This window comes from Cydia pomonella, chromosome 14 (assembly GCF_033807575.1).
Source record: "Cydia pomonella isolate Wapato2018A chromosome 14, ilCydPomo1, whole genome shotgun sequence".
NCBI lineage: Eukaryota > Metazoa > Arthropoda > Insecta > Lepidoptera > Tortricidae > Cydia > Cydia pomonella.
The window spans coordinates 21,502,021-21,514,623 of NC_084716.1; the positions used below are offsets into that span (position 1 = coordinate 21,502,021).

Here is a 12,603-nt window from a genome sequence, read left to right on the forward strand (position 1 = left end):
CAAACTTCCACCGAAAATTGGTTTGAACGAGATCTAGTAAGTAGTTTTTTTTAATACGTCATAAATGGTACGGAACCCTTCATGGGCGAATCCGACTCGCACTTGGCCGCTTTTTGTGACTAAAATCGATAACGGCCTCTTAAGTCTTTCAAGTTTCTATGATTCCATTATAACGTGACGGTTATTTTGATAATTTTTGGACGTGTTTTTTTGCAGAGGCGTTTGGCACGGCGTGGAGCAAGCACTACTGCACGTACGAGAAAAATTCGCGCACGCTACGGTTGCTTCCCTACTCGCAAATCAACCCTAAAACTGTAAGTAATGATAAAGTACTTGTAAATTAAATAAATATTATACAACACTGCCTTCCTTGCGTAGAAAGCAGTTTTTCGACATTTTGCCGAAATTGACTTTTCTTAATATTCGTAATATACAGATTGAGTACCATCGACCACTCATTCCCGTTTTCTGATATTGGCTTAGTTTTCGAGAAAAAATCGTAAAAAGGCAGTATTTGCACTAATTTTCTAACCGTTCGTTCCTAGTCTAAAAAGCGACTATTTGACAAAGCCAAACTAACAGTTTTGAATGATTCACGGTTACTTTCACTACACTTAAATCCACCAGGATATAAACCGTGATTACCTTTTATATTGTTTTATTGAGCTCCCGATATTTCGACGCAGTTACATGCATCTTGTTCACGCGTAACTGGAGATAGCGGGTGGGTGTCAAAGTTGTTCATCAGCTCAGCTGCTCAGCAGGAAGCGGCGACAGATGAGAGCCCCACAAGGCTCATGTTCATCTCGGAAGGCGCGTGCGATAGGCAGACACTCATATCGGCACGTCAGTGCATATTGAGTGATCAGCACATTTAATATAGATCTTGCGCCTCCACTCGATAAGGGATTTCCTCTTCTGTCACACGGGAAGATTGGCGGCCATATGCAGCCCCCGCTTCCACGTTGCTGCCCACGAGCTGAATCAGCTGCGAGCCGATTTCTGGCTCGACTTCTTCACGGAAGATGCGGCGAGAGGGCAGGCGGTCATGTACAACACCCACCTCTACGCCAACACCGACGAAGAAAATCAGCTTCTGAAAAAAAAAGATTTATTATTATCGCGTGTATAAAATAAAATACGTCTTGTTTTTTTATTTTGAAGTTAGGTGAATTTTTTAACAGCTGTCATAGTCATATGTCATCTAGTATGGCCTGTGGCAATTAGCTGTCAGGAAGTTCAGATATAAAAAGGGTTTAGCCGAGGAGTCAGGGGTAAGGTTCTCTTCCCATCGTTTTTCTCTTACCACAAGCCGTATCCAACCGTTTTGCGAGGATCGTAGCCATAGGCACGACCTGTGCGGATGGTTTGGACACGAGCTACCTTGAACAAGGCTGACTCATAGCGAAGGCGTGTTAGGAACATTTATTTACTCTGTAGGGGCCTAGGAGTCTGTAGTTAGGATAGGATAGGGTGTAGTCTTGTGAAGATGTTTGCCACTTTCACCCGAGGAGGCGAGATATGTGATGGTTGGAAACCTGGGAACTGGCAACGATTATTTAAATTCAGAACTATCGCCCTGCTGAAGGAATAAAGATCTGCAGTCGATTTCAATCTGAAAATGGCAAGCATTTGTGTTAGTCAATATTGCTGTGATTAGTTTTTGAATAAAATAAGAAATCTACCAGTGTAAAAAGGCCCAAAAAGAAAAGCACTCTTGTTGACTATACAATAATGTAATAAATTCAATAGAGGTACAACTGTTATAAAAGCTTGACAATGTTTAGTACCGGCCAGACGTCATGTTTCTCGGAAAAATCTTAACACCGCGATCTAGGATTTTCAACACATGGTATAGCGACATCTAGCAGGCAATTTGACAACTAAAATTAACTTCTTGCAAATAAAGTTAGGAAATACATACAGAGGTTGGACATTCCGCCCACCAAGGACAATAATAACACAAGTGTCCTTATTTCCGCCCACCATGAGACAAATAACTCTAACAAAAAAAACAAAATGTCATGTAACATGGCACAGTGGAAAGTAATTGTAACATGTGATATCCAAAATGTATAACTACAAACTCAGAATTAAAAAAAACTTCAACTTATATTTGGCAAGAAACAAGACACAAAAAAAAAAACTAACAACCTAAGTTTCTATTGGCAAAAAACATAGTTTGCCAACAGGTCGTTTGATAATATTCCCTTTGCAACGTAAACTAACTACTCTAGTGATTCCATCCAGACCTGGGTATTTATCAGTGACTACACCATATAACCATCTTGCTGGAGGCAAATTATCTTCCTTTACTAACACCACACTACCTACCACTGGCTCGGGAGTTTGATGAGCCCACTTATAACGGTGGTAAAACTGAGTCAGATATTCACGCGACCATCGGCGCCAGAAATCTTGGACCATTTTCTGTGTTAGCTGCCATCTTCTTAAACTACCTACATTGGTACACTCATAGTTAGAGTCCGGGACAAGTACTAGGGGCTCTCCAACTAGAAAATGCCCAGGAGTGAGTGGTATAGGATCATCAATGTTGCTACTATTAATTCTTGACATAGGCCTTGAGTTAAGGCAAGCTTCGATTTGAGCTAAAACTGTTGCCATTTCCTCAAATGTCAAGGTGGAGTATCCAATCACTCGTCTAAGATGATGTTTTGTGGATTTGACTCCCGCCTCCCAGAGGCCTCCAAAGTTTGGAGAATGTGGAGGAATCCAATGCCAATTAGTGGAATTTGTAGCAAGCTGGTCGGCAATTTCCACAGCTATGCTTGATCGTTCTTCGGCGTATAACTGCTTCAGCTCAAGAGCAGCTCCTACGAAGTTTGTTCCATTGTCGCTCCACAAATCAGCGCAATGACCACGGCGTGCTGTAAAGCGTTTAAAGGCCGCAATAAATCCTTGAGCTGTCAAGTCACTGACTGCTTCAAGATGTATTGCTCTTGTAGCCATACAAATGAAAAGGCAGATGTAGCCTTTGTAAGAGCGGTGGCCTCTTCCCTTTGAGGTGCGCATGTTTATTGGACCAGCATAGTCCACACCACTCTGAAAAAAGGGGCGATTGACAGTTCCTCGAACTGACGGCAGCTGTCCCATCAGTGGATGTCGCGATGCAGCAGCATAGCGAGCGCAAGTCACACATTTTCGAACGAATAACTTAACGGAATTGGTTGCTCCGATGACAAAATATTTAGATCTCAAGTAATTGAGCATCAGTTGTGGGTTGCCATGCAGAGTTTTTTCGTGCGCGTTGTCTAAGACCAAAGTTGTGAAGTGCGACTTATGTGGAATTATAACTGGGTGTTTCATTTGTTCACTGATTCCAGCATGCTCTAATCTTCCACCAACTCTCAGGATACCATCTTCATCAATTATAGGGTTTAGTGAGGTAAGTTGACTCTTCTTATTAATTGTTTTATTTTCGTTCAGATTTTTCAATTCTTCTTTGAAATGATTCGCTTGAACAATCTTAATACACATCTTCAAAATCCCTTGTATTTCAGTGCTTGTTAACCATAAACTTACTTTTTCTTTTCTAGCACATTTCAAGAATCGTTTACAGAAAGCCAGAACGCGTAGCAGTTTCCACAATTTAGAAAACCTTGAAATAAGTGTTTCTTCGGCATCTGCTGTGACATCATTACCACAAGTATTCACGAAGCATGCTTTAGTGCTTTTTTCTTCTAACTTCGTGTCCTTTATGTTTGGTTTTTTGTAGCTAATTTCTTTATTTTTTAGCCACGACGGACCTTCTATCCAGAGTTCTTCTTTACTCAGGTGCTGTGTACCTCTAGACGCGCAGTCTGCAGGATTATCTTTCGAAGAGACATGGGACCATTGGTGCGGCTCAACTGATGTTATTATTTCAGATACACGGTTGGCAACAAAAGTTTTCCATCGATTTGGACGACTATTTAGCCAAGAAATGACCACTGTGGAGTCAGTCCATGCATGAATGTTTGCCTTGCTGATACTCATAACATCGGCTACTTCAACCAGCAATTTGGTGAGTAACACAGCCCCACACAATTCCAGACGTGGAATAGAAATTTGTTTGATAGGAGCCACTTTAGTTTTGGACGTGATCAGTGACACGTGCACCTTTCCTTCTTCATCTACAGTCCTCAAGTACACAACAGCAGCAAACGCTTCATTAGAAGCGTCGCAGAATCCATGCAGTTCCGCAGTCACATTGGATCTAGCGTTGTTCCACCTAGGCAGCTTGAATTCGGTAAGTTGGTTTAGACTTTCTCTGTAGTTTAGCCAATTCTTCAGTAATTGTGGTGGAACTTCATCATCCCATTCGATTCCCGAAAGCCACAATTTCTGGATGAAAATCTTAGCCACTATGATCACTGGAGCCAACCAACCAAGTGGATCAAACAGCCTTGATATGTCAGATATGACACTTCTTTTTGTTACAGGAACTTTGAGTGGAGGAAGCTGTACCGAATATTCAAATTCGTCATTTCTGCGATTCCAGACCAGTTCCAGAATTTTCATGACAACGTCTATCTTCAACTGGAGACTTCCTTCCTCTTTGACATCAGTTTCTTTCATGTAACGCATTAATTCTTCATTATTACTGCTCCATTTCTGTAATTCGAATCCACCTTTTTTCAAAAGTTCATTCATCTCTTGGTACACTACTTTACCCTCTTCTACAGATTCACACCCTGTTAACAAATCATCTACATAAAAATGCTTGAGTACCCTATCAGCAGCATTTGGATACTGTGATCCTTCATCGTGGGCTACTTGCTGAAGAGCACGCACTGCGAGATGGGGTGCTGATGCCGTACCAAAAGTGACTCGGAGCAGTCTCAAGTGCTTTATCTTCTCCCCCGAGTTTTCACGCCATAGGATGCGTTGAAAATCTACATCGTCTTCGTGCACTTTCACCTGCCTGTACATTTTAACAATGTCTGCTACCAGACATATAGGATGGCAACGCCAACGAAGGATGGTATGACGCAAAACAGGTTGCAGAGTTGGACCTACTAATAGGTCTTGATTTAAGGAAACGCCATTAGAGCCAGGACAAGACGCGTCATAAACTACCCGAAGCTTTGACGTGGATCTGTCATCTCGGATGACAGCATGATGTGGCAAGTAAACTGCATCTGGGTTGTTCTCCTGTTCTGGGGGAACTTCTTCCATGTGTTCTAGCTCAAGATATTCATTGATGACATCTGAGTAGCGTTTCTTCATTTCAGGATCTTTTGCGAACCTCTTTTCTAATTGGTTGAGACGCCTAGTTGCAATAGGCACAAAGTTTCCGTGTTTGCAACTGGGATCTTGATCACGAAATGGTAGTTTCACGATATATCTACCTGTGCTATCACGTTCAGTGGTAGCAGTAAAAAATTCTTCACATTTCTTCTCGTCTTCAGTGTAATGTTGCTTGGGATCTGTCGTATTGTGGTCAGCCTCGAGCTCCCAAAATTTTTTGAGTAACTCATTTTCATCTAAATGAATGTGGTTAACGCTAACGCTGTTACGAATTTCCGACTCACCTAAGTGAGTTGGCCCTGAAACGATCCAGCCTAAAGACGTTCGCTGAGCGATGAGTGCTCCCTGTGGAGCTTTGATCATTTCGTTTAAAAGTATTTGACCGTACACCTCTCCTCCTAGGAGCAAGTCGATTTTGCCGGGAATGTTGAATGTGGAATCTGCTAAATTTAATTTAGACAGTTCAGACCACGAATCAATGACAATACGTTTTCTCGGCCGATTCGATGTTACCTTGCCCAAAACATGAGCATGCACGTTCACTTCAAAGTCAGGTTCTAGGAGTGATGAAATTTTTACCTTTACCACCGCCTTAGAGTTCACAGGTGAACTCTCTTCACCGCCTAGACCCGTGACTGTGCTCTTGTGGGAAACCTTGTTTAGTCCCAGCAGTTGTGCTGCAGACTCCGTTATAAAAGAGGCTTCCGAGCATTGGTCGATTAAACATCTGAGGGTTATACCTGAACCTGTTTTCGACTGAGCTTGAACCAAAGCCGTTGGCAAGAAAACTTGCCCACGACTGGTCGAAAAACAAGTTGTTACATTATTGGGCTCATCACACGATAATGATGGAGCTGTTGTTGCATGTGCAACAATACTGCCTTCAACCGATTGAGTAGGTTTGACTTGAGAATCGGTTGCTTGAGTGCTAGTTTTTGGGTGCAGTAAAGAATGATGTTTGCGCTTGCAAATTCGGCATCTAGTAGATTGGCGACAGGAATATACGTTGTGACCTGAACCTAAGCAATTGAAGCAAAAATTACCGGACTGGATGAAATCACGTCGAGCATCAACATCGATTTTTGCAAAACCTTTACAATTACACAATTTGTGATTCTCTGAACAATAGCCACAAGAAATTTCAGTGACATGATGCACTTTAAAGTTGCTACTACATTGTGCATTGGGTTTCTTTGAAACAAAGCTAGTCTTCGATGATTTCCCATCAAAACATTCGAGTGCCCTAAATCGGGTTTCTAAAAATTCTCGAAGTTGGTTGAGTGTGGGCAAATCTTCAGAAGACTCGCTAACCTTAAGTTCCCACTGTTTCCTAGACTCGTTGTCTAATTTAAGACAAATTATATGAATCACAATTATGTCCCATGTATTTGTGTCGATGCCTAAGTTGTTCAATCCATTTAAACACTCATTTGTAGTGTCCAGCAATTCTTTGAGTGCATTCGCGGACTCCGTCGTAATATTCTTCTGACTCATGAAGCGTTTGAGAATGCAGTTAGAAAGATACTTCTTATTATTATAGCGCTTTTCCAATTTCTCCCAACATGCGCTGTAATTATCCTGCGTGATCTGTACGTGACGCAAAAGCTGTTCAGCTTCACCGACTAAATAACCTTTCAGGTAGTGCAATTTTTGGACGTCGTCTAAATCTCTATTCTTATGGATGAGCGACGTGAATAGATCTCTGAAGCTAATCCACTCAGAATAATTTCCTGAAAACGTAGGAATTGAAATCTTTGGTAGCTTTACCATCACCGATTTGCCTTGATTAACATCAGACTTATTCTCAATTATGGTAGACTCAGTGCTCTTTCCAGGAATCGAAACATTTAGTTTGTTTAAGGCAATCTTAAGATCCGACTTATAATCCATGAATAACTCTTCCGCATTAGAATATATGTCTTCAGTAATATACTCGCTGAACTCAAGTGTAGTAGACTCTTGAATGATTCTAGTATGAGTTGACACAAACTTTTCCCATAAAGATTCTAAGGTTTCTAATCTTGTGCTAAGATAATCTACAGAGTTAAGCCGTTCCTTAGGCGATTTTTTAAAGTTAGTTTTAGCCTTATCTATTCTCAAATACAAGTCCTGTTGCACTTTTATAAGAGCCTCCATGGTGAAATTTTCTAAGTGTTTGGAACTTAGCAATATCTAGGCAAAATTGGGCGTGGATTCCCCGACGTTCCACTTTCTTCGAAACTATTCTAAGTCCAAACTTGCTACGAATTTTTCTATGTCCAAACTTGATGAAATTTATTCAAAGTCCAAATTTATTGAAATTTCACTAAGTTTTTGACAGTTGCACTACTTAATAATTTAATGTACTCACGGTTGTCACTTCATTACGTCACACATATAATCCGCTTACGTCATACTGCTGCTTCTCACCACTGACGTCACGATGCATTTGCTTACGTCACACGCTGCTCCGGGAAACATAGGCTCTTCTCGCCTTAACACCGCTGGCAGCAAACCACTACCTTGCCCAGCGTCCGTTGGCCCGAAGTTTACCGAACCCACTAGCCGAACTCATCCGGTTCGAAGGACCATGTAAAAAGGCCCAAAAAGAAAAGCACTCTTGTTGACTATACAATAATGTAATAAATTCAATAGAGGTACAACTGTTATAAAAGCTTGACAATGTTTAGTACCGGCCAGACGTCATGTTTCTCGGAAAAATCTTAACACCGCGATCTAGGATTTTCAACACATGGTATAGCGACATCTAGCAGGCAATTTGACAACTAAAATTAACTTCTTGCAAATAAAGTTAGGAAATACATACAGAGGTTGGACAACCAGGAGCGTTTACATTCCCCACCTCAGCTAGACCGTACCCTTTTACAGTAGACCGCGCTCGGTCTACCCGCCCACACTTGTTAGTCTATCTAAGCACACCACACTCACAGTGTCACTACGCGTGTTTGATTCGGATATCAATGGTTTTTCCACAAACAAAATTTGTGTAGGTAGTTGTATAGGTTTGAGATCCATATAAAAGCTTCCTTACGTATTCGACAACAAAACACGGCTTAAAAACTTTTCTAGCAGGAGCTAAAGTTACGTAGTCATGCATATGTTTTTGACCCACATAAATTTGGAGTTCAAGGGGAGAATTTACGAAAACATAGGAATTAAAATATGGTCCAAAACATTCAGGGCAATATTGAGATTTTTTTGTGAATCGGTCGGATTGAGCGACATTTTATCTTGTGGTATATACAGACGGCGCCGGCGGAGAGCGTGTGCGTGTGCGGCGCGCGGCGCGCGGCCGACACGGAGAGGCGCTTCTGCTGGGACGCGCTGCCGGCCGAGCGCGAGCGGCCGCCGCTCACGCTGCAGGCGCTGTCCGAGCGCGACCGCGGCGCCTGGCTGCGGGCGCTCAGTCCACAGGTATGTACAGAGACTTCTGCTGGGACGCGCTGCCGGCCGAGCGCGAGCGGCCGCCGCTCACGCTGCAGGCGCTGTCCGAGCGCGACCGCGGCGCCTGGCTGCGGGCGCTCAGTCCACAGGTATGTACAGAGACTTCTGCTGGGATGCGCTGCCGGCCGAGCGCGAGCGGCCGCCGCTCACGCTGCAGGCGCTGTCCGAGCGCGACCGCGGCGCCTGGCTGCGGGCGCTCAGTCCACAGGTATGTACAGAGACTTCTGCTGGGACGCGCTGCCGGCCGAGCGCGAGCGGCCGCCGCTCACGCTGCAGGCGCTGTCCGAGCGCGACCGCGGCGCCTGGCTGCGGGCGCTCAGTCCACAGGTATGTACAGAGACTTCTGCTGGGACGCGCTGCCGGCCGAGCGCGAGCGGCCGCCGCTCACGCTGCAGGCGCTGTCCGAGCGCGACCGCGGCGCCTGGCTGCGGGCGCTCAGTCCACAGGTATGTACAGAGACTTCTGCTGGGAAGAGAGAAGCTATGATATGGAAGTAGATCTATAATAGTTAAGGAGTAGTTACGCAACCATTGAAGAAGAAAGTCGAAAAAAGGCAAGTGGCGTGGGTTACGATATGTGAGCCCGAGCTGCAGGCGTAGGCGAACATTGTAAAGGAATACGCCACGAGCATTAAAAAAACCAAAACCTACTTATACAACGTTGCATACAATACTTTTTCTACGAGTCAACAATAGTACATTGTGCAACGAAGGGGTAAGTTAGTAGAAGGGGTAGGTAAATACTCGTACAATAACAAATATTTCTTACCCCCGGAGTTACACACAATGTTGTTCAACACACTTACGAAGAAAAAACAAATTTTTAAGCGAAACAATTCTTAAATACGGTGAAATTTCAGTCAGTTTAGGAATCGAAGGCACAGACCTATCCGACGTTCAGCCACAGTTGAAAATTGTGTTAAGATCTTTTTTGAGCAAGATGAAAAAAATAATCCTTTGAACTAGTAGAATCATATAGGTAAACAAACCAAAAGTATAAAGCTAAGATACGCGAGCATACCTTATTACGCGCCCGGCCCGCCCCGGCCCGGCTGGTCATCGACACCTTCTCGTGACTCATGAGGCCCTTGTACTTCCACTTTCCTAAATTACATCTTTGAGCAGGTTTGTTCTGTATTTTGACCACAGTAGCTTATGGAGACTAACAAGCAACGCTAAGCGGTATTAGTAGTCTACATGCGCGTTTCTGACTTATGAAGCTATTGTTAGTACTATAATACAACCTAATGAATATTTTGTAAGTTGGCAGGAATACACTCAGTTTGAAACTATATTAATTTTAATTTTGTTAACTCATTAATCGCAGTAACGTTTTAGCGATTTTAAAGCACAAGTAGTGTTATGAGGAATAGACAATATAGACTTTTCTTCAAACCGATATGTATTCATGACTGTAAATGACAGACGACAGTAGAGGGCTAGAAACGGTGTGGTATTCTGTAGGAGGTAGTCGTATGTTGCAGAACGGCGTGGCGGAGCTGGAGGGCGGCGCGGCGCGGGGCGCGGGCGCGGGCGAGGCGGGCGCGCAGCTGGACGACGCGGGCTTCGCCTTCGTGCGCCGCCTCATCCAGGTGCTGGAGGAGCGCGGGCTGGAGGAGCAGGGCTTGTACAGGTCAGTTGTTAGGCGGACCTTATGCTACATGCACGCGTTTGCCGAGACTTGACAAAACGTCTACAAGCTCCTAGCTTACCTCCTTGTAAGTGCGTATTCTATTCCGGACAGGCAAACATGGCAGACGTAGACGTCGAAGTTGTTTCGGCTCTTGCGTTTAGCTTGTCATATTTTTATTTACACACGCGCCAACGTGTAAATACGTCCCAAGCATTTGCCGCAAAGTTCTTTTGATCTGTGTTCAAATATGGGTAATGTAATATAAAATGTAAAAAGTGTAATTGGCTATTTATGAATCAGTATTTCCTATTGAACTAAACTATTTTAGAATAAATATGTCTAAATCTTGAGGTGTAGGCACCTGCATATGTACAGTCAGCTGCAGAGATGTGACTGTGACTCAGGAACAAATATCCATGCTCATCACACGAATAAATGCCCTTACCAGGATTTGAACCCGGGACCATCAGCTTCATAGGCAGGGTCACTACCCACTAGGCCAAACCGGTCGTCATATCAATATTTAAAACAAAACATAAAACATGGCTGATAGAGCAGGCGGTCTACAATCACCAAGAATTATTCTTTAGCAATAGTTCCTGGTCTTAAACTAAAAATAAGTATATTTACAATTTTATTGTATTTAAAATATTGACATGTAATTATTATTACCAATAAAATAATATGAATATGCAGGGGGGTACATTTGCGGCCAAATATTTTAGTATATATATAATACTTTACTGCGCAAAAATATATTTTGCCAAATGAATTAGGAGTCTGTTGAATTGAAAGTATAATCGTTTTCGCAGAGTGGCAGGCGTGGCGTCCAAGGTGTCCCGGCTGGTGCAGTGCGCGGCCGGCGGCCGCCTGCCCGCCGCGCTGGCCGACCCGCTGGAGTGGGAGAGCAAGACGCTCACGTCGGCGCTCAAGAGCTACCTGCGCGCGCTGCCCGAGCCGCTCGCCACGCACGCGCTGCACGCGCGCCTCCTCGCCGCCGCCAAGCTCGAGTCGCGCGCCGAGCGCGTCGGCGCCGTGGCCGCGCTCGTCGCGCAGCTCCCGCAGCGGAACAGGGACATGCTGCGCCTGGTCGTGGACCACTTGAGGTGAGCTCCCGGCCCGGCTCCGGATGCGCCGTGGCCGCGCTCGTCGCGCAGCTCCCGCAGCGGAACAGGGACATGCTGCGCCTGGTCGTGGACCACTTGAGGTGAGCTCCCGGCCCGGCTCCGGATGCGCCGTGGCCGCGCTCGTCGCGCAGCTCCCGCAGCGGAACAGGGACATGCTGCGCCTGGTCGTGGACCACTTGAGGTGAGCTCCCGGCCCGGCTCCGGATGCGCCGTGGCCGCGCTCGTCGCGCAGCTCCCGCAGCGGAACAGGGACATGCTGCGCCTGGTCGTGGACCACTTGAGGTGAGCTCCCGGCCCGGCTCCGGATGCGCCGTGGCCGCGCTCGTCGCGCAGCTCCCGCAGCGGAACAGGGACATGCTGCGCCTGGTCGTGGACCACTTGAGGTGAGCTCCCGGCCCGGCTCCGGATGCGCCGTGGCCGCGCTCGTCGCGCAGCTCCCGCAGCGGAACAGGGACATGCTGCGCCTGGTCGTGGACCACTTGAGGTGAGCTCCCGGCCCGGCTCCGGATGCGCCGTGGCCGCGCTCGTCGCGCAGCTCCCGCAGCGGAACAGGGACATGCTGCGCCTGGTCGTGGACCACTTGAGGTGAGCTCCCGGCCCGGCTCCGGATGCGCCGTGGCCGCGCTCGTCGCGCAGCTCCCGCAGCGGAACAGGGACATGCTGCGCCTGGTCGTGGACCACTTGAGGTGAGCTCCCGGCCCGGCTCCGGATGCGCCGTGGCCGCGCTCGTCGCGCAGCTCCCGCAGCGGAACAGGGACATGCTGCGCCTGGTCGTGGACCACTTGAGGTGAGCTCCCGGCCCGGCTCCGGATGCGCCGTGGCCGCGCTCGTCGCGCAGCTCCCGCAGCGGAACAGGGACATGCTGCGCCTGGTCGTGGACCACTTGAGGTGAGCTCCCGGCCCGGCTCCGGATGCGCCGTGGCCGCGCTCGTCGCGCAGCTCCCGCAGCGGAACAGGGACATGCTGCGCCTGGTCGTGGACCACTTGAGGTGAGCTCCCGGCCCGGCTCCGGATGCGCCGTGGCCGCGCTCGTCGCGCAGCTCCCGCAGCGGAACAGGGACATGCTGCGCCTGGTCGTGGACCACTTGAGGTGAGCTCCCGGCCCGGCTCCGGATGCGCCGTGGCCGCGCTCGTCGCGCAGCTCCCGCTG

At 46.8% G+C, this 12,603-nt stretch overlaps 1 protein-coding gene across 1 annotated transcript in view; it reads left to right on the top strand.

Annotated features, from left to right (window-relative positions):
• LOC133525231 (uncharacterized) overlaps window positions 1–12,603 on the top strand; it is a 72,018-nt gene that overhangs the window by 39,201 nt on the left and 20,214 nt on the right. Inside the window, 6 exon segments of the mRNA XM_061861520.1 lie at window positions 217–314; window positions 8,497–9,015; window positions 9,018–9,140; window positions 10,178–10,326; window positions 11,139–11,434; window positions 12,342–12,543. Of these exon segments, the coding sequence (XP_061717504.1) occupies window positions 217–314; window positions 8,497–9,015; window positions 9,018–9,140; window positions 10,178–10,326; window positions 11,139–11,434; window positions 12,342–12,543 (1,387 nt within the window).